Source organism: Saprolegnia diclina (genome assembly GCF_000281045.1).
Source record: "Saprolegnia diclina VS20 unplaced genomic scaffold supercont1.3, whole genome shotgun sequence".
NCBI lineage: Eukaryota > Oomycota > Saprolegniomycetes > Saprolegniales > Saprolegniaceae > Saprolegnia > Saprolegnia diclina.
This window is the reverse complement of record NW_008246070.1, coordinates 1237454-1257939: the sequence shown is the minus strand read 5'-3', so window position 1 is coordinate 1257939 and position 20486 is coordinate 1237454. Positions and strand designations below refer to the sequence as shown.

General features: G+C 59.3%; 9 protein-coding genes across 9 annotated transcripts; 6 read left to right on the top strand and 3 right to left on the bottom strand.

Annotated features, from left to right (window-relative positions):
* Window positions 1–22: 22 nt before the first annotated feature.
* SDRG_01616 (CMGC/MAPK/ERK7 protein kinase) lies at window positions 23–1490 on the bottom strand. The gene is made up of 5 exons (XM_008607150.1): window positions 1305–1490; window positions 1043–1262; window positions 434–993; window positions 152–389; window positions 23–105 (listed from the first exon to the last, which is right to left on the bottom strand). Exons 1-5 carry the CDS (start codon window positions 1368–1370, stop codon window positions 86–88), a joined length of 1104 nt encoding a protein of 367 aa, XP_008605372.1. The 5' UTR covers window positions 1371–1490; the 3' UTR covers window positions 23–85.
* A 1156-nt stretch (window positions 1491–2646) lies between these two features.
* Window positions 2647–4924, top strand: SDRG_01615 (hypothetical protein; the record flags this gene model as incomplete). Its single annotated transcript, XM_008607149.1, has 6 exons — window positions 2647–3135; window positions 3185–3337; window positions 3402–3695; window positions 3743–4167; window positions 4217–4298; window positions 4348–4924. Coding segments are annotated over 6 exons (1973 nt in total), but the record flags the coding sequence as incomplete, so codon positions are not given.
* Window positions 4925–5309: 385 nt separating this feature from the next.
* SDRG_01614 (hypothetical protein) lies at window positions 5310–6423 on the top strand. Its single transcript, XM_008607148.1, has 2 exons — window positions 5310–5852; window positions 5902–6423. Exons 1-2 carry the CDS (start codon window positions 5315–5317, stop codon window positions 6381–6383), a joined length of 1020 nt encoding a protein of 339 aa, XP_008605370.1. The 5' UTR covers window positions 5310–5314; the 3' UTR covers window positions 6384–6423.
* Window positions 6424–6448: 25 nt separating this feature from the next.
* SDRG_01613 (hypothetical protein) lies at window positions 6449–7978 on the top strand (the record flags this gene model as incomplete). The annotated part of the gene is made up of 2 exons (XM_008607147.1): window positions 6449–6709; window positions 6755–7978. The coding sequence occupies exons 1-2, from the start codon at window positions 6473–6475 to the stop codon at window positions 7976–7978; spliced, it is 1461 nt and encodes a 486-aa protein (XP_008605369.1). The 5' UTR covers window positions 6449–6472.
* Window positions 7979–8224: 246 nt separating this feature from the next.
* Window positions 8225–9627, top strand: SDRG_01612 (hypothetical protein). Its single transcript, XM_008607146.1, has 3 exons — window positions 8225–8758; window positions 8809–9438; window positions 9487–9627. Exons 1-3 carry the CDS (start codon window positions 8231–8233, stop codon window positions 9574–9576), a joined length of 1248 nt encoding a protein of 415 aa, XP_008605368.1. The 5' UTR covers window positions 8225–8230; the 3' UTR covers window positions 9577–9627.
* On the bottom strand, window positions 9586–15357 carry SDRG_01611 (hypothetical protein). The gene has a single exon (XM_008607145.1). It carries the CDS (start codon window positions 15032–15034, stop codon window positions 9686–9688), a length of 5349 nt encoding a protein of 1782 aa, XP_008605367.1. The 5' UTR covers window positions 15035–15357; the 3' UTR covers window positions 9586–9685.
* Window positions 15358–15381: 24 nt separating this feature from the next.
* Window positions 15382–16256, top strand: SDRG_01610 (hypothetical protein). The gene is made up of 3 exons (XM_008607144.1): window positions 15382–15667; window positions 15708–16007; window positions 16060–16256. Exons 1-3 carry the CDS (start codon window positions 15497–15499, stop codon window positions 16165–16167), a joined length of 579 nt encoding a protein of 192 aa, XP_008605366.1. The 5' UTR covers window positions 15382–15496; the 3' UTR covers window positions 16168–16256.
* Window positions 16257–16578: 322 nt separating this feature from the next.
* SDRG_01609 (hypothetical protein) lies at window positions 16579–17335 on the top strand. Its single transcript, XM_008607143.1, has 2 exons — window positions 16579–16771; window positions 16826–17335. Exons 1-2 carry the CDS (start codon window positions 16601–16603, stop codon window positions 17249–17251), a joined length of 597 nt encoding a protein of 198 aa, XP_008605365.1. The 5' UTR covers window positions 16579–16600; the 3' UTR covers window positions 17252–17335.
* Window positions 17336–17484: 149 nt separating this feature from the next.
* SDRG_01608 (hypothetical protein) lies at window positions 17485–19998 on the bottom strand. The gene is made up of 10 exons (XM_008607142.1): window positions 19544–19998; window positions 19193–19496; window positions 19014–19153; window positions 18897–18966; window positions 18767–18850; window positions 18530–18727; window positions 18338–18484; window positions 18158–18289; window positions 17847–18113; window positions 17485–17803 (listed from the first exon to the last, which is right to left on the bottom strand). Exons 1-10 carry the CDS (start codon window positions 19957–19959, stop codon window positions 17672–17674), a joined length of 1890 nt encoding a protein of 629 aa, XP_008605364.1. The 5' UTR covers window positions 19960–19998; the 3' UTR covers window positions 17485–17671.
* Between the last annotated feature and the right edge of the window lie 488 nt (window positions 19999–20486).

Here is a 20486-nt window from a genome sequence, read left to right as displayed (position 1 = left end):
AGCACCATCCAACAGCTACAAGGGACACTATCTAGACGTTTTTATTTATAGTGTATTCTTATTGATCAGGGTAGAACGGCGCGCTTTACTTGGTTGGCGCGGGTTCTACGTCGTTCAAAGGTGAACGCATGCACATTGATAGGCGCCGTACCAGAGCCACCGACGACAATGTCACCTTTTTGCGTGCCTTGGCGTCGAATGTCCTTTTTCTTTTTGATGATTTCGCGGTAGAGTCGATCGCGGTAGTCGGCGGCCGAGTACTTTGTGTTGTCGTCGACGACGATTTGGCATGGCGCCGTCGCCACCGGTTCGTCCTTCTCAGCGTGGAATTGCGACACGAACGGGTGCTTGATAGCTTCGTCAGCCGTGATCCGCTTGTCCGGATCAAACTAAACTCGAATGAGACCCCGACAGTGCCTCAACCACGTCGTACGTAGAGACATTTCCGGACCAAGTCGATGGCTTCCGGTGACGCTTTCGGCAAAAGCTCTTCGAGTGTCTGCGTCTTTGGCGGCGGCAGACTCTCTAGCATTGTCGCGGCAAACGGGGACTTGATGTTCTCAATGTCGGTCGTCGTCGGCGCCCCCGTGATCTCGAGGATGCGCTCGAGTTGGTTCATGGTCGACGTGCCCGGGAAGGTCGGGCGGCCCGTGACCATCTCGGCCACGATGCAGCCCACCGCCCACATGTCGACGGCCTTGGTGTAGCGGGTCGAGCCCAATAGGATCTCGGGCGCGCGGTACCAGCGCGTCGCGACGTAGTCGGTGAGGACGGGGTTGGGGCCGCCGACCTCCGACACGGACCGACAAAGGCCAAAATCGCAGAGCTTGGTGTGACAGTCGGCGTTGAGGAGGAGGTTGCTCGGCTTGATGTCGCGGTGGAGCAAGTCGGCCGAGTGCATAAACTTGAGCGCCTTGATGAGCTGGTACGTGACATACTTTTTGTGAATCTCTTCGAGGATGTTGGCGCGTATGACTGCGTGCAAGTCCGTTTCTATTGCAACGTCAGCAAGAGGGAGGCGATACACCAAGGGCCAAGGTACCCATAAAGTCAAACACGAGATAGATGTCGCGGTCGTTGTCGGCTTTGACGACGTTGAGGAGGCGGATGATGTTCGGGTGGCCGTTGAGCTCTTGGAGGTACATGATCTCGCGGAAGGTGCGCTGCGCGTCCGTAGCGTTGCGGAAGGCGTCAAAGCACTTTTTCAGCGCGACGGGCTGCCGCGTCGCCTTGTCGGTCGCCTTCCACACGATACCGTAGGCCTACGAGATGTGAGAGACTTGTGTGCGCATGCGATGCCGGACCCCTTTGCCGAGCTTCTGGAGCAAGTCGTACTTGCGCATGATGTGCTTCTCGACCTCCTCGCCCATGGCTGCTGCGAAAGCAAAACTACCGACGCAGCAGTGCCGATGCCGCTATTTTCAGCGCGCCTCAAAATAGATCGTCTTCGGGATCAACCAAAAACCACCCCTGCGGGTATACTACGCGGCTTCTTGGACGAAATCTGCTTTGTCCTTGGGGTCTAAGGGTTTACCCTGCATTTCCAGAACGCAACCACCACCCCTTGGTTGTAGTCCACCCTCCGTACTAGTACTAGCAGTATAGATGTTAGGCACGCAGTGAACCGGGCGCATTCACCCAGCCCTCGCTAAAGTGTACTAGTACAAGGTACTCGTCTATCAGAACTTATTGTAAGAATAACGATGGTCGTGGCGGTCCCAGGGCTCACCACCCTTGTGCACCCCTGGCACCAACGCGCACGATTTGTTACAGCACGAGAAGGTTGTCAGCTTCCAGGATGAAATTCCTTTGCGTTGGCCAGTGGCAGCACATGCCACGAGCTAACAGCATGCAAATACTCTTGACGCTTTTCACGGTCGTGTGGGCCAGTGTGGGCCGGCAAGATGCGGTCGCCAGTCCACGCCAGCTGGTGACTACGAACGCCGCCAGCCTCTCGTTGCCGACCCAAGATCACGACGCCCTATCAGCAGCCAGTCCGATTGCGTGTCCTGGGTAGCGTGCCACGCGCCTGCGCGCTCATTCGCCCAAGCAACGTGTCGGCTTCCGTTGACTCGACATAATTTGTCGCGGTAAACATCACCGCCGTCGACAGACGGATGTCACCCGTCTCGTTGCGGCCTGGGGAAATCAACGCGTCGCGTCTTCTTTTATGTGAAGGGTCACGATCGCAAGGAGCTGCATGGACACGTCGTTGGCAGTACAAACATGAGGACGCACATGAGCACATGAGCCGTCTTGCTACATGAGCCCTACAACCCATGGTGTCCACAGAGATTACCAGCCCCGCACCTGCTCCTACACATTGGTGGTGAGCTACGACGACAAATCCACAGTGCTTCTAGTGGTAACAAGGAGCTTCCGGAAACCCGCCCCATTCTAAAGCTAGTGCTCTTTCTCTTGTATGCTCATAACTTGCCCAGGCTGTTTTCCATGAGCGATCTTTGGCGTCTCGACGCGCCACGTCACCGCCGTGGTCCAACGGCAAACTGGCGGCATCTTGGCGCGTGCGCATCTCGTTACTTTCTCGTTTACTCAACCGTGGGATCTTGAAGTTGAAACCCTTTGAGAAAGCGTATGCGTTTGTAGAGGTGGATCCGGGCCAGATCTTCCCGATTGCACTTTTCAAGATGCTGCACGCCCGACAGTCGGTCGCCCGCTCCTCGCTCTTTGCGCGCGCCGCTAGCTCGGTCGCGTTCACGCGCCCGCTGGGCTTTGACGTCGCCAAGGAGCGCACCAAGTACGGCAATAACGATGGCAGCTTCCCGACGTCGGAGCTCACGACGTGGCTGGACCCGGACAACGTCGAGATGCGCTCGCGCCTGCGTGAGTTCCTCAAAGACCCGAGCTTTCGCCCGCGCTACAACATCCCGCTCGCCGAAGAGCGCGAGATTGCGCTGGCGCAGCTCCAGAAGATCTGCGACGCCAAGTTTTTCTCGGTCAAGGACTTCCACACGAACCCGCACCGCATCTATGCGGCGCACGAGATTGCGGGCTTGACGAACCCGTCCATGGCGACCAAGATGACGGTGCAGTTCAACCTCTTTGGCGGCACCGTGCTCAAGCTTGGCACGGAGAAGCACCACGAGAAGCTCCTCGATGGCATCGACTCGCTCGGTACGACATGGCATCGTCCTGGACTGTACACTTGAAATGCTACGATTAGATGCGGTCGGCTGCTTTGGCCTCACGGAACTCGGCTACGGCAACAACGCGATCGAGATGGAGACGACGGCTGTTTACGACAAGGCGACCGACGAATTCATCATCAACTCGCCCACGATTCTCTCCCAAAAGTACTGGATCACCAACTCGGCCGGTACAGCGACCTCTACCTCTAGCACCCTCGTCCTACATGAGCTCATGACTACTTCGATGTCTAGTGCACGCCAAGTGGGTCGTTGTCTTTGCCCAGCTCGACGTGGCGGGCGAGCACCACGGCATCCAGGCCTTCCTTGTCCGCATCCGCAACGAAGACATGACGATGGCCAAGGATGTCCGCGTCGAGGACATGGGCCACAAGATGGGCTGCAATGGCGTCGACAACGGCAAGATCCTCTTCAACAACGTGCGCGTGCCTCGCAGCCACATGCTCGACGCGCTCTCGTCGGTCTCTGAAGAGGGCGAGTTTTCGAGCAAGATCCCGAGCAAGCGCGGTCGCTTCCTCGCTGTGGCGGGTACCGGTGTCTGGACTTATCATCTCTCATGATGACTTCTCTTGTAGACCAGCTTCTCAGTGGCCGTGTGTGCATCGCGGCCATGCTCATGGGTGGCACGAAGCTCGCGCTGACGATCGCCATGCGCTACGCGGCGTCGCGCGCGACCGTCGGCCCCAAGGGCAAGTCGGACATGGCCATCATGAAGTACCAGCTCCAGAAGCGTGAACTCATCCCGCTCCTGGCGCGCACGTACGCCTTGGCGTGCGGCCTCAACTACGTCAAGGACGCGTATGCAGCGTGGAACAAGTCGGAGGACCCGCTCGCGCGTCTCGAACTCGTCACGCTTTGCTCGGCGATCAAGCCCGTCGTCTCGTGGAACTCGGAGAACGTGGTGAGCGTCTGCCGCGAGCGCTGCGGTGGCCAAGGTTACCTCTCGGCCAACCGGTTTGGGGAAATCCTCGGGTTCTCGCACGCGGCCGTGACGGCCGAGGTATGTTTGCATTGCATTTTGCTGCGCTCATGCACTTACGGCTGATTAGGGCGACAACAAGGTGCTCATGCAAAAGGTGACCAAGGAGCTCGGCGAGCTCATCAAGGCTGGCCGCTACAAGCTCTCGCCGAGTACGTCACCGTCGTCCGGGCCTGAAACTGATACGTTGATATCTTATAGCTGCGGGCAAGCCGTTTGCGGGCACGCCCAGCTTGGACGATCTCGAGTACTACCGGTACCTCCTCGGCGCGCGTGAAGCCGCGCTCATGACGAAGCTCGGCAAGACGCTCAAGACGGAGATGGCTGGCGGCAAGGCGCTCTTTGACGTGTGGATGATGGAGGAGTCGCTCCTCGTGCAGGAAGTCGCGCTCTCGTACGTCGAACGCATGGCGTTTGAGAAGGTGCTCGAGTCGCTCGACGACCCCAAGCACGCGGCCGTGCGCCCCGTCGTCGCCAAGATCGCCAAGCTCTACGCCGCGAGCTGCGTCCAGCGCGACCTCGCGTGGTACGTTTGCAACGACGTGGTGACCAAGGACCTCGGCAACAGCGTCGACAGCGCCATCAAGAAGCTCTGCGGCGAGGAAGGCCTCGGCGAAGATGCGCTCAACCTCGTCCACGCGTTCAACATTCCCGAGTACGTGATGGCCGCGCCCATTGCGCTCGACTGGGTTCAGTTCAACGAGTCGGACAACCGCGGCGAGATTGTCTAACCGACTGCGTTAAAAAGACTATATTGTGAATCGTTGATTTCTTACCATTTCAAATACGCCAAGCGAAAATAAGATTCCGCTCCGCTGGATTGCTCGAACAAGGTAGACCAACCTTGGCGCATCTTCCAGCTGCAAGGTCATGTGTACATTTGTGACGATTCAACCTGAGCTAGTTAGTCGATTATCGAGCTGCAATCTGATCGGCTGACCAGCATGGAAAGCCAACCGCTCCTGTTGGACCATACGCTCGACGTGCAGTGCCTTGGCTCACGCCAGGGCAACGCGATGTGGCCCAAGGATGCGTTCGTTCTCAGACGAGCTGCTATGCCCTCCCTTGCGCCACACTGCGGCAACTGGCATCGTCCACCGGCGTTGGTCCGGCTACAGCTTCATTCGAGCGTCAAGTTTTCATTCTCCAATTGTCCTGCTCTGCAACCATGCTCTCGTTCGCCCTGCTCACGTGTGCGCTTCTCGTGCCGTCGGTGCTTGGCAGCTACGACCCAATCGCGCTCGAGGCCGAGCTCGCAGAGTGGAAGGCGAGCCGCGCAGGCAGCATTGCGCGCGCTCACGGCTTCTTGAAGAGCGACGCTGACGACGAGCTCCGTCGCTTTTACGCCACCAAGATGGACATTGCGCGCCTCAACGTCCTGCACCCGAACGCGCACTTTTCGCTCGACTCGCCGTTTACGCTCCTCACGGTGCCCGAGTTTGCGGCCTATGTCCGGTCGTCGCGACCGGCGCCGCGTTCCAATGCGCGCACCTCGGATGCAAACAGCACCACGGTGCTGCCGGCAACCATCGATTGGACAAAAAAGTCCTCGTGCGTGAGCGCAGTGCAGCAGCAAGGGAACTGCGGGAGCTGCTGGGCATTTGCGACCGTCCTCGCTTTGGAAAGTGCCACGTGCCTGGCTTCACCGACCAACGCGCTCGTCAAGCTCTCGGAGCAGCACCTCACGAGCTGCGACAAGGCGTCCGGTACGCTGCCACGTACTTTGGTGTCTAGACCTACTCTTGCCTCTCGTAGGAAACTTGGGCTGCCAAGGCGGGTATCCCTCCAAAGCCATCGAGTACATCGCCAAGAACGGCTTGTGTCGCGGGAAGGACTACCCATATGTCTCGGGGACCTCAGGCAACGACGAGACGTGCACAGCGACGAGCTGCGTGCCAACGCGGACGACGTCGCTCCAATCGGTGGCCGTGCCCGTGGGCGAAGCAAGCTTGCAAGGTGCTGTGGCGCGCCAGCCCATCATCGTCGGCGTCGCTGCTGGCAACGAAGAGTGGAAGCAGTACAAGAGCGGAATCCTCGCCTCGTGCTCGACGACCGACTTGGACCATGCGGTTGTGGTCGTCGGCTACAGCGACTCGGCAAATGGCGCCTACTGGCGCATTCAAAACTCGTGGGGCGTCGGCTGGGGCGACCATGGCTTCATGCAGCTGCAGCGCGCGGCGACGCTCAACGGCACCTGCGGCGTTGCGTCCGACGCGTCGTACCCTTCGCTGGCCTAATTGCATGCTGCATGTAAACGCCTAATTTGATACATTTCGAATTGCGTCATCGTGCAAAAAATAACCGTTTTGGCTGCTGGAAGATCACAATGGACATCCGAGCCCGGCAAGCGTCGCCACGAACCCACCGCGTTGTCGCGCGCACGGAGGACGACGCGGCGGTGGCCAAGTGGATTGCAAAGCGAGAAGAGCTGGTCACCCAAGTTCACTCTCTCCTCGACTCTGGCAGCGTCGAGCAGGGACAGCACTTTGCGATGCTCAAGCTGCTCGTCCACGTCCGCGACGCCTCGACGCAGCTGCTTCTGCAGCTCTACGCATGGCACGCGGTACTTCAACCTCACGCGGTCGCGCAACTCATTATTGGGCTGTAGGGCTCGCCGCGCCCGTATTGGTACAACGGTGAGAGCTATACGCAGCGTATGAAGACAGACATGAACTTTCTCCATGGCGCCAAGTGGCTCGTGCTAGCGTTGGGCATTGCACCGCAGACAATGGGGCAAAACCCGCTCATGCTCGCCGCGGCTGCCCGAAAGCGCGTTGCGACGCTGCACGCGACGCCGCCGCCGCCCTTCAACCCAAGCGAGTGCTTGGACGAGCCCAATGCCCGTGCTCTGTGGGCAGACCACTTTCTGTCGTGGTGCTGGGCGTTTGTTGATACCGAGGCGTTTGTCGATACCGAGGTGCCCCGCACCAAACAAAGCTCGTCCCGCGATGGCATTTCGCCGCAGAGACCCGTCACACCGCACAAGCCGACGTCGCCTCGACACCACCCGCTGGCGACGGTGATGATGCCATTTGAGCGATTCCGGCCCGTGGACTTGGTAATCGAACGCCCCGGCCTCTTGACGCCGGTGCTGTCGGCGCGCCAGCAGCACATGACGACGCGTGCGCTGGCGTCAATGACAGTCGATGCGATCACGGCGACCAGCGAGGATATTTCGCAGCTCTCAGACATCGAAGCGCCGTCGCGATCTGTGCAGTTTGTGCTTACCATGGTCTACCTGCTCGTGACGCCGGGTGTGTTGACACCGCGAGACATCTCTTGGTCGAGCCTACGGCTGTATTACCGCCACGGCCACCGCGTGCTCCGTACCCTCCGCAAGGTGGACGAGGCATCGGCATCGCCTGACTTTGAGCTCAAATGCACGATGCTTGCCCCGTTTCTCTTGCAACAACCAATGGCGTCGGATCCGCTCTTCCGCCCCGAGTCGCTCGGGCGAGGCGCCGACTTGCTCTGTGCGTGGATGCAGCGTATCATGGACGGGAAGGACCGCGACTCGCGCGAGCTCCTCGACCAGCTCGATGAAGGTGATGTGGATCTGCTTCAGTGTACGTGGGTTTGCCACGACCTCGAGTACGCCGTGGCGCTCTCGCTTTCGGGCAAGACTTCGGGTGGCGTCATTGTCGACATTGCGGCGCAAGTGCCCGAAGACAATCGACTGCGCGTCGAGCTTACTCTGTTGGAGCTCAGCGACATCTTTGGAAAAGACGTGGCAGCGCTCTACGAGCGCCAAGCATGGCACAGCATGTGCACGCTCATCATTGCTCGCCTCGACACGCTCGCCAACCTCCCAAAGGAGCGTCTTGCGTCTTAAACCAACAAGAGGACTTGGTCATCGCAGTAGCGCATATAGACAGCGCGACCCATAGACCTTCAGCCAGCAATAGAGTTGATGCGCATGAGTCGTGTGGTGGGCTAGCGTCGCTGGCTCGCGCCCCCGGTTCTGCAGCAAGCAAGATTTGCGATCTTCCATTCTCGGCCATATGATTGGCTAAATACCATCGAAGGTTCTCGTCGATTGGTTCCATTTTGCCGAATCAAAAGACGGCATTTTCGGATTCGCTCGATGGCAACGAAGCTCAGCGCGTCCGCGCTCCTGCAGGAGATGGAGGACGCCAAGCGCGCTGTGGCCGCTGCTCGCGAGCAGTGCGAGCTTGCGCGAAGCGTCGTGGAAGACGCGCGGGCTGACTACGCCCAGGCGAATGAGGCACGGCAAGCCTACGGCCACGATGTGGACGCCCTCTCGAGCCAGCTCGACGCGACTCTAGCCAAGGTGCTGCACGCGCCCGAGTTTGTCATCGAGTTCCAGGCCAATATCGGCTGCTACCAGTGCTACGTGCACATTGCGCTCGAGGGCGCGACGCCGACGCTCGTGACTAATGCCTCAAAGCACGGAATCCAGCTCCGCGTGCAGGACACGACAATTTTCAAGGCCACGCTCGCGTACGCCGTCGACCCCAAGTACAGCTCGGTGCGTGTGCAAAAGGACCACGTTCATTTGCGTCTGCCGCTGACAAGCGCCGCCAAAGAAGACCGCAAGACAGCCATGACGGCTGGCATGGCGGCCCGGACTTTGTCGCGTGCTGAGCTTGATGTACGCACCATACTATCTCGTGTCCACACACCGAGTCGTATCGCATATAGGTGCGCAATTATACCGAGCTCCAGTGCCGGTGCTGCGGCCAAGTCATCTCAAACGTCGACCGGCCGTTCAACAAGGTGCTGCCGCTACCGTCGTCCAACTGGATGGAGATGGTCGACTTTTGGGGCGCGGCCGAAGGCGCGTTCGAGCATATTCCCAAGGACGGGATCCACGCCGCGCTCGACCGCGTGTACGTCGGACAGTCGGACCTCCTCGTGCACCCCGAGAACGTGCACGCAGAGATGGAGCGTCACATGGCGAGCGTCCGTTGCATGCGCTGCCACACGGTCCTCGGGTCCCAAGACGACCCTTCGATTGGCATTACGTTGCAAAAGTACCTGTTGCAAGCCAACGACATCTTTGACGCGTACTCGAGCGACAGTGTGATTGTGACCAAGCTCCTCGAGGTCATCGAGTCGGAAGGCTTCTTCCGCTTCGACCTCGTGCCCAGCGATGCGGACGCGCCCAATGTGCCCCTTGCGCTGCAGGTGTTGAGCTGGGACGCGACGATCCAGACGTCGGACAGGAGCGCGGCCCAGAATGTCGTCAAGGTGCTCTTCACGACGACGCCGGTCGCCGACGACCGCTTGCCCACAAAGGAGCTCGCGTTTCCGTCCGACCTCCTCGAGACGGTGCTTGCAAGCATGTACAAATAGGTACTAATGAATATGGGGGCATAGGTCACAACGCGCTTGGCCACGAGCGCCGAGTTGTTGCCGGCGTCGCTCACGGGTCTCAACAACCTCACCCTCGGGTTCCTCTTTGGATAAGCCAAGTAGGTGCACTGTAAAACAACGCAACTCGATGGGTATGTGACGCAATTCGGTTCATTTTGCTGCGATTTCGGGCCGATTGTCCCGACATAATCGGTGACGTCCGCTAAATACGGGAAAGCGGGATGGCGTGCCGGAAGCGGCGCGCGTCAGTCTCCCAGAGCGAGATGGGGTTATGCGGCAGCGATACGAGCCGCCACATCTTGATGTCAAACACATACCGTCGGCCGTTGTACACAAACGATAGGATGCCGGCCATCATCGCCGACGTCGTATCGAGGTAGTACTCGTCGAGGAAGACCCAGTTGGTGAAATCAAGCAAGTAGTAGCTCTGTGCGCTCAAGAGCCACGAGCGCACAGCGATGGGCGGTTCGTTTGGCGCATAGACGTACCGACCAAAGAGGAAGCAGCCGAGAATGCTGCCGACAGCCAAGCCCAAGACGCCACCGAGCCGACGAAGACTGCCCACGTGAACGTTGACGCTACTGCAATCGAGCGCAAAGTCCATATCCACATGCACGCAGTGGCGCGCAATGTTCACCTCGCAGCGCTGGGGCGAGAGAAACGTCCAGAGCGAGACAAGCAGCGACGTGAGGAGCGACGATTTGCTCGCGTAGAGTGCGGTGTGCTGGCGCGACACGACCGTAAACACGTCGTTGAGGACGTAGACGAGCCACGAGACTTCTGATGCCGCGAGTATATTGTCGTACCAGAAGAGCGACGGTGCGACCATCGTCGTAGCGATGCCGGTCGACGCCAAGTACAAGGGGCTTGTCGTGAGGAGCCAGATAGCCGAGACACTGCGCACGATCAGAAACGTGCGGCCAGCCCAGACGTGGCCAACAACCCGATTGAGGCAAAAGAAGTTGACGCCTTCGACGGCGCCGCCGCGGACAAGCGCCGAGACAGCAACGAGCGATGCGACGCAGATGAGCACCCACGAGACGTAAAAGTTGAACGCTTTGCAGAGCAGCGAGAAGCTCACGGGCACTTCGGACGGGTTTGGCCGCATGTGTTGCGCGTCGACGTGCGACGAAAGAAGCGAAAAGTTGCCTCGATCGCCTGCAAACGCAACGACCTCGCGCAAGCCGAGTGCCCACTCGTAGAGAAAGCACCAGCCGTAGAACGCCCAATGTCGGTCGTCGGGCTCGAGAAGTTGCATGCGAAAGATGCCGACAGAAGCGTCGGCGATACCGTCGCCTGCGACGAACTGCATCACGTTGACGTCCATGGCCGCCACGTCGGCGCGCGTCGCGACCGCCAGATTCGACAGCGTTTGAAACGCCGTGACGTGGCACTCTAAAAAATCAAAGAGCGTCCGATACGTCGTGTTGCAGCCCGAGCCACCGTAACCATCGAGCGCGCAAATGGCCGTCAAGTCGTCAACGACGTCGAGTTGCAGCGTCGCATCAAAGGCAAGAAACCCAAATAGCAATTGCGGCAGTGTTGGCTGCATTGCCTCTATAAAGTTGGCATGGCACGCGCTGGCCGCGCCGTAGAAGCGAAAGAGACCATAGATGGGCGCGTACGCGGGCACGTCCGTGCCGCACATGACGTTGGCGCCAATAATAACGATGCTAAGACCATTGCGCATCAAGCTGGACGGCACGGGGTAGAGCGTCGCCCACGGCGGCAGCGACGTGTACGCCGCTTGTGCAGAATCATTTTGCACGAGCAGTGTCGCAAGCGCGGCGCTAAACCCGCGATAGAGCGCTATGAGAGACGTTGGCGGTAGCACGTACTGCGTGTCGATGTTGCCAAACGGTCCAAGACTCGACTGGACTGCAACAAGACCGGCGTTGAGCGGCGAGAGGAGCGTGAGGTTTTGGAGCAGCGCGGTCTCGGCCGTCACGTTGGCAAAGGCAAAGTTGGGGCTCGCGCGAAGCAGACTGCGGCCGCCCAGGACTGTCGAGTTGGTCGCAATCGCCCATAAATCGCTCGCGACAGTCCAGTACATGCGGTGGGTGGTTTGCTCTTGGAGGTGGTAGCTCCCATCCGACGACGCGAGCGAGAGTGGAGCTGTGTACCCAAGTGCCGACGTGATGGTAAAGGCGTCTGAGAAGCCCATCGTCTTGTAGTTTTGCCACTGCAGCGAAAATCCGACGAGGTTGGCGTGCTTCCACGCAGCGACTTCATCGTGTATGGTCGTGTTGACGCGGATGGTCTCGAGCCAATGTTGACCGTTTGCTGACTGTTTCAAGTGCCGCGCAAAGCCAATGTCAAAGGACGTGCCCCAACAAGCGTCCCACGCGTCCCAGTCTCGCAGGTTGCGCAGTGCGCTCTCGAGGTACATGGCACCGTTGGTTATTTGCAGTTCGCAGCGCACTTGGCGTGCGCGGGAGCTGGCCATTTCCCAATTGCGCTGCCAATCGAGCCAGCAGTACTGCGTATACATCCATGGCAGCATGCACGGGTTCATGGCGCGAAGCCCCGCGATGATTTGATCCAGCGGTGTTGTCGGGCTCGCGAGCGCCCGACGCGCGGCCGTGTAGCTCCAGACGATCGACGGCGACGACGACCCGTTGTAGCGCTGGGCAATATCGGCGATGGCCGGCGTCGTCACATTGAACATCGCTGGCTCCGATGAGAGCACGAGCGCGTGGTTGAACGTATTGGCCAAGAAAGCGTGCATTCCCGAGCTGTTGAAGCCCGCCCAGCCAAAGTCGTTGGTTAAAAAGGCCTGCGCGACCGTGAGATACGCGACGTTGCTCGCGAGGCTCAGACTCGCGTAGAGAATGCCAAGGACGACAATCGATTTGCGGTACCGGCGCTTGAGACGCTGAAGGCAGGATTCGGGCGCAGTGGCGGGTCGTAAACGCGGCGAAAGCGGCGTCAACGCGAGCGGCAAGACAAGACGGTGTCGCTTGTGTCGACTTGCAGACGGCAGCAGCTCACGGTCCACGATGCGCCATAGCTTGGTGTCAAAGTAGCAGTTGGAGAAGCGTACGAGGCCCATCATGGCAGCGGTGACCACATCGAAGGACTCGGTCACGCGGCCGTGGCTGTGGTGGGCGAGAAAAGCCACCGACGCTGAGGAGAGAAGGAAGCTCGGCACGTCGTCGAGCTCGATGCTGCTGCGCTTCCGCACATTAACGAGGGTTAGCCCACCTACCACGGACGCGACGAGGATCGCGAAATTCGTCAGCGTCCTGGCGCGACTGCCAATTTGGATGCTGCCGCTCGTGCAGTAGACGTTGTAGTCCATGTTGATCGAGTAGCACTGTCGGTCGAGACCTGCAGTGATCGCAACGGGGCTCACCGCATCGAGGACCAGAAGGGCGAGCCACGCAACAAAAGAACTGAGTGGAGCATACAAGCGCGTGTAGATGCCCGAGAAGGGATGCAGCGTTTCGTGCAGCACGTAGGTTATCCAGACAGCTTCGCTGGCAAAGAGGCTCGAGAGGTACAGCGATCGAGGTGTCGCTGTAAAGGCCAAGCCGCTGGGTGCAGGAGCGACGGGCGTCGTCGCGAGGCAGAGGACGCCGGCGACGCCTCGCAATAGAATGAGGGCGCGACTTAGCCAAGCGGCGCTCGTGAGCCGAGAAAACACAAACCAATGGCAGCGCAATGGGCGAAAGGCGAGCCAAAAGACGAGTCCGAGCACCGCGACAAACGCGAGGCCGAGCGAGACAAGGCCGGCGCACATCCAAATGTGAATGACGCCGCTGGAGCCCACAGAGTTGACCGGCGGACGAAGTGGCGTCGTCGCGTACGAAAGAAGAGTGTACGCGGCGTTGTCGCCTTCGAACGAGACGACTTCGCGGTTGCCGAGGACCCAGTCGTAGACGCCCAAGAGCCCTAAAAAGCTCCACTCTGGCGACGAGAAGCTCTGGACTTGAAGCGTCACGTCGCCCGACCCGTTGCGTACAAACTGAAGCAGTGATAGATCGATCGCTCGCAGCGATGCCAATAGCGGTTCTTGGCGACGCGGTAGCATCGAAGCGCAGTGCATAGTGCGCGAAAGCGCGGCCTCGCATTGGGCGCTGTCGTCGCAGAGCTCGCACAGAGCTGGCGAGACCGGGTCGTCACCGAGGGCGATGGCGGCAAAGACACTGTTGGCGCTGTGCCACTCAAAACCGAGCTGTCGCGGAAGCTCGCACGCATCGTCGAAACCAAAGGACGCCTGCACGAACGGCAAGTCCGACTTGAAGCCGCACAAGGGGCTTCCGCCGTAAAACGACAGATTCGCCGCGCGCCATTCCAGTGGCGTCGGGTGCAGAACAATCTCGGGCACCGCTCGTAGCGCGGCGTGGACGGTCGCATTGGCCGAGAGAAGGGTCGAGCGAAAGTGGCGCACGGCCGCAATGATCTCGTCAGGCGGCTGAATCCAGCGCAGGTCGATCGAGGCGAGGGGACCAATGACGTCGTGGATGGCCCCGTGGACCGCACTCAGAGGGTACCCGACGTTGTAGTACTCCATCCAGTCGGGATACGTGGCGCCAAAGAAGGTGCTGGCGTTCCGGACGAGGCTTTGGTTGAGCGAGAGCGCATTAAAGTCGTTGCGAAGACCCGCGTAGAGGTAGTCGCTTGTCCAGTGCGTGCCCCGGTTTGCCCAGGGCACGGTTTTCACGCGAAAGGCGTAGCGCAGCCCGAGTGCGTTCTCGATCGTAATCGACTCTTCGAGTCCGATCTGGTACTGGTTGGCGTACTGAAGCGCAAAGCGCGAGAGGCCATGCGAGACCCAGAAAGCGACTTCGTCGTCGAGAGGCGCGGGCACGTGGTCGGCCACGTACTGGAGCCACGCATCGCCGCCATCGAGCTCTGCGACGCCGTCTCCGATGCGCGCCATAAAGAGACCTTGCGTCGAGAGCACCCATGCTTTATACTCAATGTTGCGAAGGATGGGCTCCAGATAGACGGCCGCGTTGGCCATGTCGCGGGCGACGCATCGCTGCTGGCGTCGTAGAGTGTGCGACAAGGCCCAGCGCTTCTCGAGGTCGACCCAGCAGTACTGCGCAACCATGTACACCACTTCTTCAACGTCGAGGCGCCGAAGCCCGATGACTGCGGCCTCGAGCGTCGTGAGGTCGTGGTACATGAGCATGCGCGGGTATGCGTAGCTGACGCCAACTTTCTCGTTCGCCACGAGCCCAAAGGACGGGCTCAGCAGGTCCACCGTTGTTAATGGCGTCGACGACGTGAGCTGTACGTTGATGATGTCGGTCAAGAGCGTCCTGTACTGCGCGTCACTAAAATGGGGCCAGACGTAGTCGTTGTCCATGTAGGGGAAGAACTGCGCGAGCGAGTCGAACCCCAGGAGCACCGACGTGAGCATGTAGGCGAGGCCGACCACCTCCCGCACAAGCGTCCACGAGCTTTCGGCCACCGGAATGTCCGTGTCGAGCGGCGCCACATGGTGCATCGCGCTGTCGTCTCGTATCGGTTTCCCTTGATGCGTAACCGGTTGCAGGCGAACTCGATCTGAACTGTATTTTGGATGTGAGCAAATCCACATTTTCAGGTCGTCCTAGCTTCATTGCCCGAGATATGGGTTCGTATGATAGCTCGCTCGTACTCCTTCTAGTTCATCAAGTACGTGCTAGTACATTAGCCCTCGCGTGGCGCATCAGGACTACTGATTAACCACACGAAGGGGCCTGCCTCAGGCCATGAGCGACGTGGAAGCTCTCTGTCCCGCTGCCGAAGCATCATCGTAGCACGGCTGGCGATTGTTTATTCTCTCGTCTAGAGCAAGTTGGGTCCACAGCGTCCTTTTTTTGGATGACGACGACGAGATTGGTGACCTTGGAGGAGTGGCAGAGGCTGGAACTTGGGTGGGTTAATCAGTTTGTCCCAAACGGAGCCGGGGTGTTTCACCCAAGTGGACCTGATTACGGCTGGTTTGCCCCGCTCCGGACGTCATCGCCCGTGCTTGCCATTGCCATCACAGTGCACAGTGATCACAGTGCAAGAAGACATGAAGATCATCGTCACGGGCTTTGGCCAGTTTGGCAAGATCGTCGAGAACCCGACGACGACGCTCGCGCAGAAGCTGAAGGGCAACGCGAATGCGACCGAAGTCTTCGTCCTCGAGGTCTCGGCCGACGGCCTCAACGAAGCGCTCGCGCCGTACTGGGCCGAGGCCGAGGTAGTACACTGCTTGTCGTGTCCGCTAATACTGCGTGTAGGCGTCGGATGAGCCATTCATCTTTCTGCACATGGGCGTGAGCCACAAGGGCACGGCGATCAACCTCGAGCAGGTCGGGTACAACGTCGCCGACTTCCGCATTCCGGACATGCGCGGGTGGGAGCCGGCCGCCGAGCCGATCGCGCCCAACGGGCCCGAGAGCTACTCGACAAACCTGCCGGTTGAGGATCTCGCGGCGGCGCTCGGTCCGCACACGAACGTCTCGACGGACCCGGGCCGCTACATTTGCAACTACGTCTACTACAAGTCGCTCGCAGTGACGCACGCCAAGGCCAACCAGGTACGCCCATAGAGCTCCTCGTTCTTGGCGCTCATGAAACGCTGCTTATCAGCACGCGCTGTTCGTTCACGTGCCCGAGTTTACGGTCGTGAGCGAAGCCGACCAGCTGGCGACGATCGAGCACCTCCTTGTGCTGCTGCGCGCGACGGACGAGGCGTAGAATCGAATGGAATACAGTAATTGCAACCACACACAGTATTATTACCTCGCCTTGGCGACAAGTCTTCAAGGCGGACCCCACTACTCACAACACCTTAATGCACGTGTACCCACGTGGCGAGTTCAAACCCACGATGACCATCGACGATCGACGCGCTTGCACCGCTCGTCCATCGCTTCTGCAGCCGCTGCGAAAACCCACAGCATAGTGTCCTTGAACACGCTAGAAACATACTGGCGGTGGAAGCTAGCGTCGTGCGAGCCGAGGCAAAGCCCGAACGCAGCGATGTAGTAGTAGTACCGTAGTGCATATCTGGGCGACTCTTGCTTCAACAAACCAGCTCTGTCGTACTCTATCGCGACCAGATAGAGTGGGACGTCGTGCTTTTGGCTTTCGCGCCCCAGATTGCATTTTCAAGCACCGGACGAGAGCCATGCGTGTAATCTTGACGGGCTTTGGCAAGTTCTACACGATCCTCGAGAACCCGACGACGTACCTCGTGCGGACGCTGGCCGACGACCCGCACGTCACCGAAGCGCATGCGATCGAAACCTCGGTCGACGCGCTCAAAACGACCCTCGAGCCGCTCTGGGCCCGCGCCAACGTACGACAACCCACGCGATTCCATGCTTCTGTAATGTATACCAACATGGTGTAGGAGTCGGGCGAGCCGACGCTCTTCTTCCATCTCGGCGTCGACGACAGCGCCGAGGCCGTCCACTTTGAAGAGTGCGCGTACAACATTGCCGACTTTTGCATTCCGGACGAGCAGGGCTACGAGCCGCAGGACGAGGTCATCATCCCGGGCGCGCCCGACGTTATCCACACGCTGCTGCCGGTCGCGAAACTCGCGGCCGAAGTTGGTCACGGCTGCCAGACGTCGACCGACCCCGGCCACTACGTGTGCAACTACACGTACTATAGCTCGCTTTATCACACGCTACCGCACCGCCACAACCAGTTTGTCTTGTTCGTGCACGTCCCGCCGTTCGAGGTGCTGCCCGAAGCCGACCAGCTCACGATCGTGCGCAAGCTCCTCTCGGTGCTCGTACCGCGACTCCGGGCCGCGACCAACTCACCTTAGACACCATAAACCTCCTCGTATTCTCTATTCATGTCCGCCTTGCATTGTATACCCTTCGTTAACAACTCTATTGGCAGCAGTGCGTCGTTGCATGTCAATGAACCAAAGTGGCGCGAAAGGTCGTCTCTTCCGACAACTGTGCGAGCAGCTGCCGTCGCGCAAAAAATTGCGTTGCGTCGTGGATGCTGCTCGACCGACGACAAGGCGCCAACGTCCTCCAACGTGCTCTGGTATATCGCAAGCGTACTTCTCACTTTCAACCATCAATTACTGGTCCTGTGAAGTAGCCGACAGTCAACTTCGTTGCCCATGTCTCTGTTGGGTGCTTCTGACATCGTCTGGGTACTTGCATCGTCGGCCCCCTAGTGATACTGATGACTACGAATGCGGTATTATTTTTGTTGTTGGATTCACTACACTCTAGTCGTCACTTGTGGCGGCTGAGAGCGCTAAAATCGCTGCCGAGACGTCGTGCAAGTGGGTCTCCATCAGCGCAATGTGCCGCGCGTCCGGCGTCGCCTGTGAGGCAGCCAACTCGATCGTACGCTGGATCTAGTCGACGCATCGACTAGCGTTCGATACAGACGGAACGTACCTGTGTCTTGAGCTGCTGGCACATGTGGAGATCCATGGCCGCGCCACTGGGTTCGGTCAGGAGCGCCTTGGCGTCGATGGTCTCGCGAAGCGTCCGCAGCACCGAGTCGAACGCATCGATGCACTCGTGTCGGCGGGCCGCAAACCACGGCAGAAAGTGCGGTGACGCAATGAAGCGCGCGTACAGCGCCCGCAGTTTCTTGCGCGACGTTCGCAGGGGTGTCGGGAGCTTCGTCGACGGGATCGTGGCCAGCGACTTGAGGAATTCCTAAGTCCGATTCAGAAGCATGCGCCTCGTAGCGTCGTCGATACCGTGGCCACGAACGGCTTCATGAAGACAGTGACGTCCATATACGGCGACGGCGCAACGTGCAGGTGGTTGGACCAAATGCCAAAATAGGGCTCAAATGGCTTGAGGAAGACTTCAGTAAGGTGCTTGAAGTGCTACACAATACAAACTGCACCCGACACCTTCTACATGATGGAGGGAACCTTGCGCAGGACGGCATTATTGATCGAGACGCTCGGTGGCTCGTCGCCGTTCTGGAGACCCTCGGACGTCTCAACAGCCGTCGCCTCGACGAGTTGCCGCAGCACGACCGGGTCGGGCTGCACGAGCCGCGACGACCGCGCCAAGAGCTACGTCCGTTGCGTCCATCAGCAATAGCAACGTGGTCGTCGTACTCTTGGCGCGTAGCTTTCTGGGAACGAATCGAGCTCCGCGGCTCGCTTAATGTAGCGCCGGGGTCGGCTCGTGTCGTCGACGTTCGCAGCGTCCGTATCGAGAAAACCAAACGCGCGCTTGGCGGTCGGCGGCGTCGCCGGGCGAGAAGACGCATCTAGAAACGGAAACACGACTGCGTTGGGCCAGAACCGCAGCGCCTACATCGGTTATACTACAGTGCGCATGGGGAACTATACCTTGAGGAAGAAGGGGTTGGTCGTGCCGAGTACGGTTGTCGGGAAATTCACGCACTTGGTCGTATCGTGCACGGCAGCGATGCTCTACGTCCCCGAATAACGTCAAGGTCATCGCCGCCGTCGCTCGTACGGTAAAATCAGCTTCGTAAAGGGCAAAATACGGGCGGTAGTCTCCGTGGTAGGCCACGGGCGCAATCAAACTACGCACGTTCCCATAGGAAAAAGACGGGATAATGACGCGCCGCACCTCGTGAACGCAAGCACGGCTTGACTGCAGACGCGCGCGCTTGGTGCCGCCATGAGCACGCTCTCGCCCGTGATTGCGAGCTGCCAGAGATCCCAGAGACACGCCTCGAGCCCCTCAAAGCTCGAGAAGAGACCGACGCTCTACCGTAGCTTGGCGAATGCGCTACGAGCACTGCATACCTCGAACGAGATGCCAGCGTCTTGGGCGTTGAGAATGTCGCAAAAGAGCGGCGACGGCGCGACGCGCGGCGCTGGCGCTGTGAATTTGCCGTTGCGCACAATCGCTTGCTCGTCCGGCGCCTCGTCGTCATCTTCGTCGTGGCTGGCCATGTCGTCCGCGTTGACATCAAACGACTCTTGTTCGATGCTCCAGCGGCGCGTGGGCGCGGGCGCCTCAATGCTCGGGACCATGGCGGGCACGACAAAGCTCACAAACGTGCCGGCGACGGGCAAGATCATGGTCGTGTCGGGCATCGGCGCCGGCCTGCGCATTGCTGATGAGCTATCTGCATGTATCGTAGTAGCACGTACCATTGCAGAACGTTGTCGTAGAGGGCTTCGAGGAGCGGGTTGCCGACCTGAAAGTAGAGCGGACCGACGACCCGCAGCACGCGCTCGTAGAGCCCGACGAACGGCGTCTGCGTCACGATGACGATGGCCTTTTGAAAGTACCCGCGTGTCTTGGCCGCGTCCTTGCGCTGGCGGAAGAGCACAAAGCCATAGAGGAAGCTCGACGTACTCTCGTCTTCTGACCGGCAGCGAAACGCGAACTGCGTGTCGCCTTCGTCGTGGCGGTTGCTGTGGGGCAGCGCGAGGTACGCGATCGACTTCTGCGCCGACGTTGTCAAGGACGCTGTTTGCGGGTACATGGCCTCGAGCGTCTGGCCCACGTCAATGTCAAAGACGACGCTCGCGATCGCGACGACGCCCCATCGGTTGACCTCCATACCGTCAGCTCGTCGGATCTGCCACTGCTCCAAGGTCGATTTGACCGACTAAACAGATGGATTGTGTTCGACTAAGCGCTAGAGGAGAGCCATGCTGGGTGCCCTAGCCATAATATCTTGTAGAAGCACCAGAGACATCCACGACGCTCTCTCATATCGCACGCCTCTTTACATAGTCGCATTGCCTTGACGCGCAGAAAATACAATGGCTCCATGGATTCGTGGTGAAGTGTCTAGTTAGTCGAAAATCCTCTGTAGTTGAGACCATCATTCTGGGTTGGACGAACCGGTTCATTGTGCCAAGGCGCTTCCTCGCTCGTATAAGCATCGCCTCGTCGATAGGAGCAGCATATTGCTGCTACAAGAATGTAATGACAGCTTGTGTCTCGTTCTCTCGGGTCTCCTGCCGCACTCCGCTGTGCTACAAGGCCAAATCTGCGATTCCGGTTCTGGGCGTAACCGGATTGACCCGATCTGAACCGGTCATAAACCGGATAAAAGGGCCGATCCGGATAAGAATTATTGGT

Coding starts and splice junctions, on each gene's coding strand:
- SDRG_01616 (XM_008607150.1), bottom strand. CDS start 1,370: ATGGGCGAGGAGGTCGAGAAGCACATCATGCGCAAGTACGACTTGCTC. Junction 994..1,042: donor TCTCGTGTTTGACTTTATGG/GTACCTTGGCCC, acceptor ACGTTGCAATAG/AAACGGACTTGCACGCAGTC. Junction 106..151: donor CATTGTCGTCGGTGGCTCTG/GTACGGCGCCTA, acceptor TGAACGACGTAG/AACCCGCGCCAACCAAGTAA.
- SDRG_01614 (XM_008607148.1), top strand. CDS start 5,315: ATGCTCTCGTTCGCCCTGCTCACGTGTGCGCTTCTCGTGCCGTCGGTG. Junction 5,853..5,901: donor GAGCTGCGACAAGGCGTCCG/GTACGCTGCCAC, acceptor TGCCTCTCGTAG/GAAACTTGGGCTGCCAAGGC.
- SDRG_01612 (XM_008607146.1), top strand. CDS start 8,231: ATGGCAACGAAGCTCAGCGCGTCCGCGCTCCTGCAGGAGATGGAGGAC. Junction 8,759..8,808: donor TGTCGCGTGCTGAGCTTGAT/GTACGCACCATA, acceptor TATCGCATATAG/GTGCGCAATTATACCGAGCT. Junction 9,439..9,486: donor CGTCCGACCTCCTCGAGACG/GTGCTTGCAAGC, acceptor ATGGGGGCATAG/GTCACAACGCGCTTGGCCAC.
- SDRG_01611 (XM_008607145.1), bottom strand. CDS start 15,034: ATGTGGATTTGCTCACATCCAAAATACAGTTCAGATCGAGTTCGCCTG.
- SDRG_01610 (XM_008607144.1), top strand. CDS start 15,497: ATGAAGATCATCGTCACGGGCTTTGGCCAGTTTGGCAAGATCGTCGAG. Junction 15,668..15,707: donor CGTACTGGGCCGAGGCCGAG/GTAGTACACTGC, acceptor TACTGCGTGTAG/GCGTCGGATGAGCCATTCAT. Junction 16,008..16,059: donor CGCACGCCAAGGCCAACCAG/GTACGCCCATAG, acceptor GCTGCTTATCAG/CACGCGCTGTTCGTTCACGT.
- SDRG_01609 (XM_008607143.1), top strand. CDS start 16,601: ATGCGTGTAATCTTGACGGGCTTTGGCAAGTTCTACACGATCCTCGAG. Junction 16,772..16,825: donor CGCTCTGGGCCCGCGCCAAC/GTACGACAACCC, acceptor AACATGGTGTAG/GAGTCGGGCGAGCCGACGCT.
- SDRG_01608 (XM_008607142.1), bottom strand. CDS start 19,959: ATGGAGGTCAACCGATGGGGCGTCGTCGCGATCGCGAGCGTCGTCTTT. Junction 18,290..18,337: donor ATAATGCCGTCCTGCGCAAG/GTTCCCTCCATC, acceptor TGTATTGTGTAG/CACTTCAAGCACCTTACTGA. Junction 18,114..18,157: donor TGAAGCCGTTCGTGGCCACG/GTATCGACGACG, acceptor AATCGGACTTAG/GAATTCCTCAAGTCGCTGGC.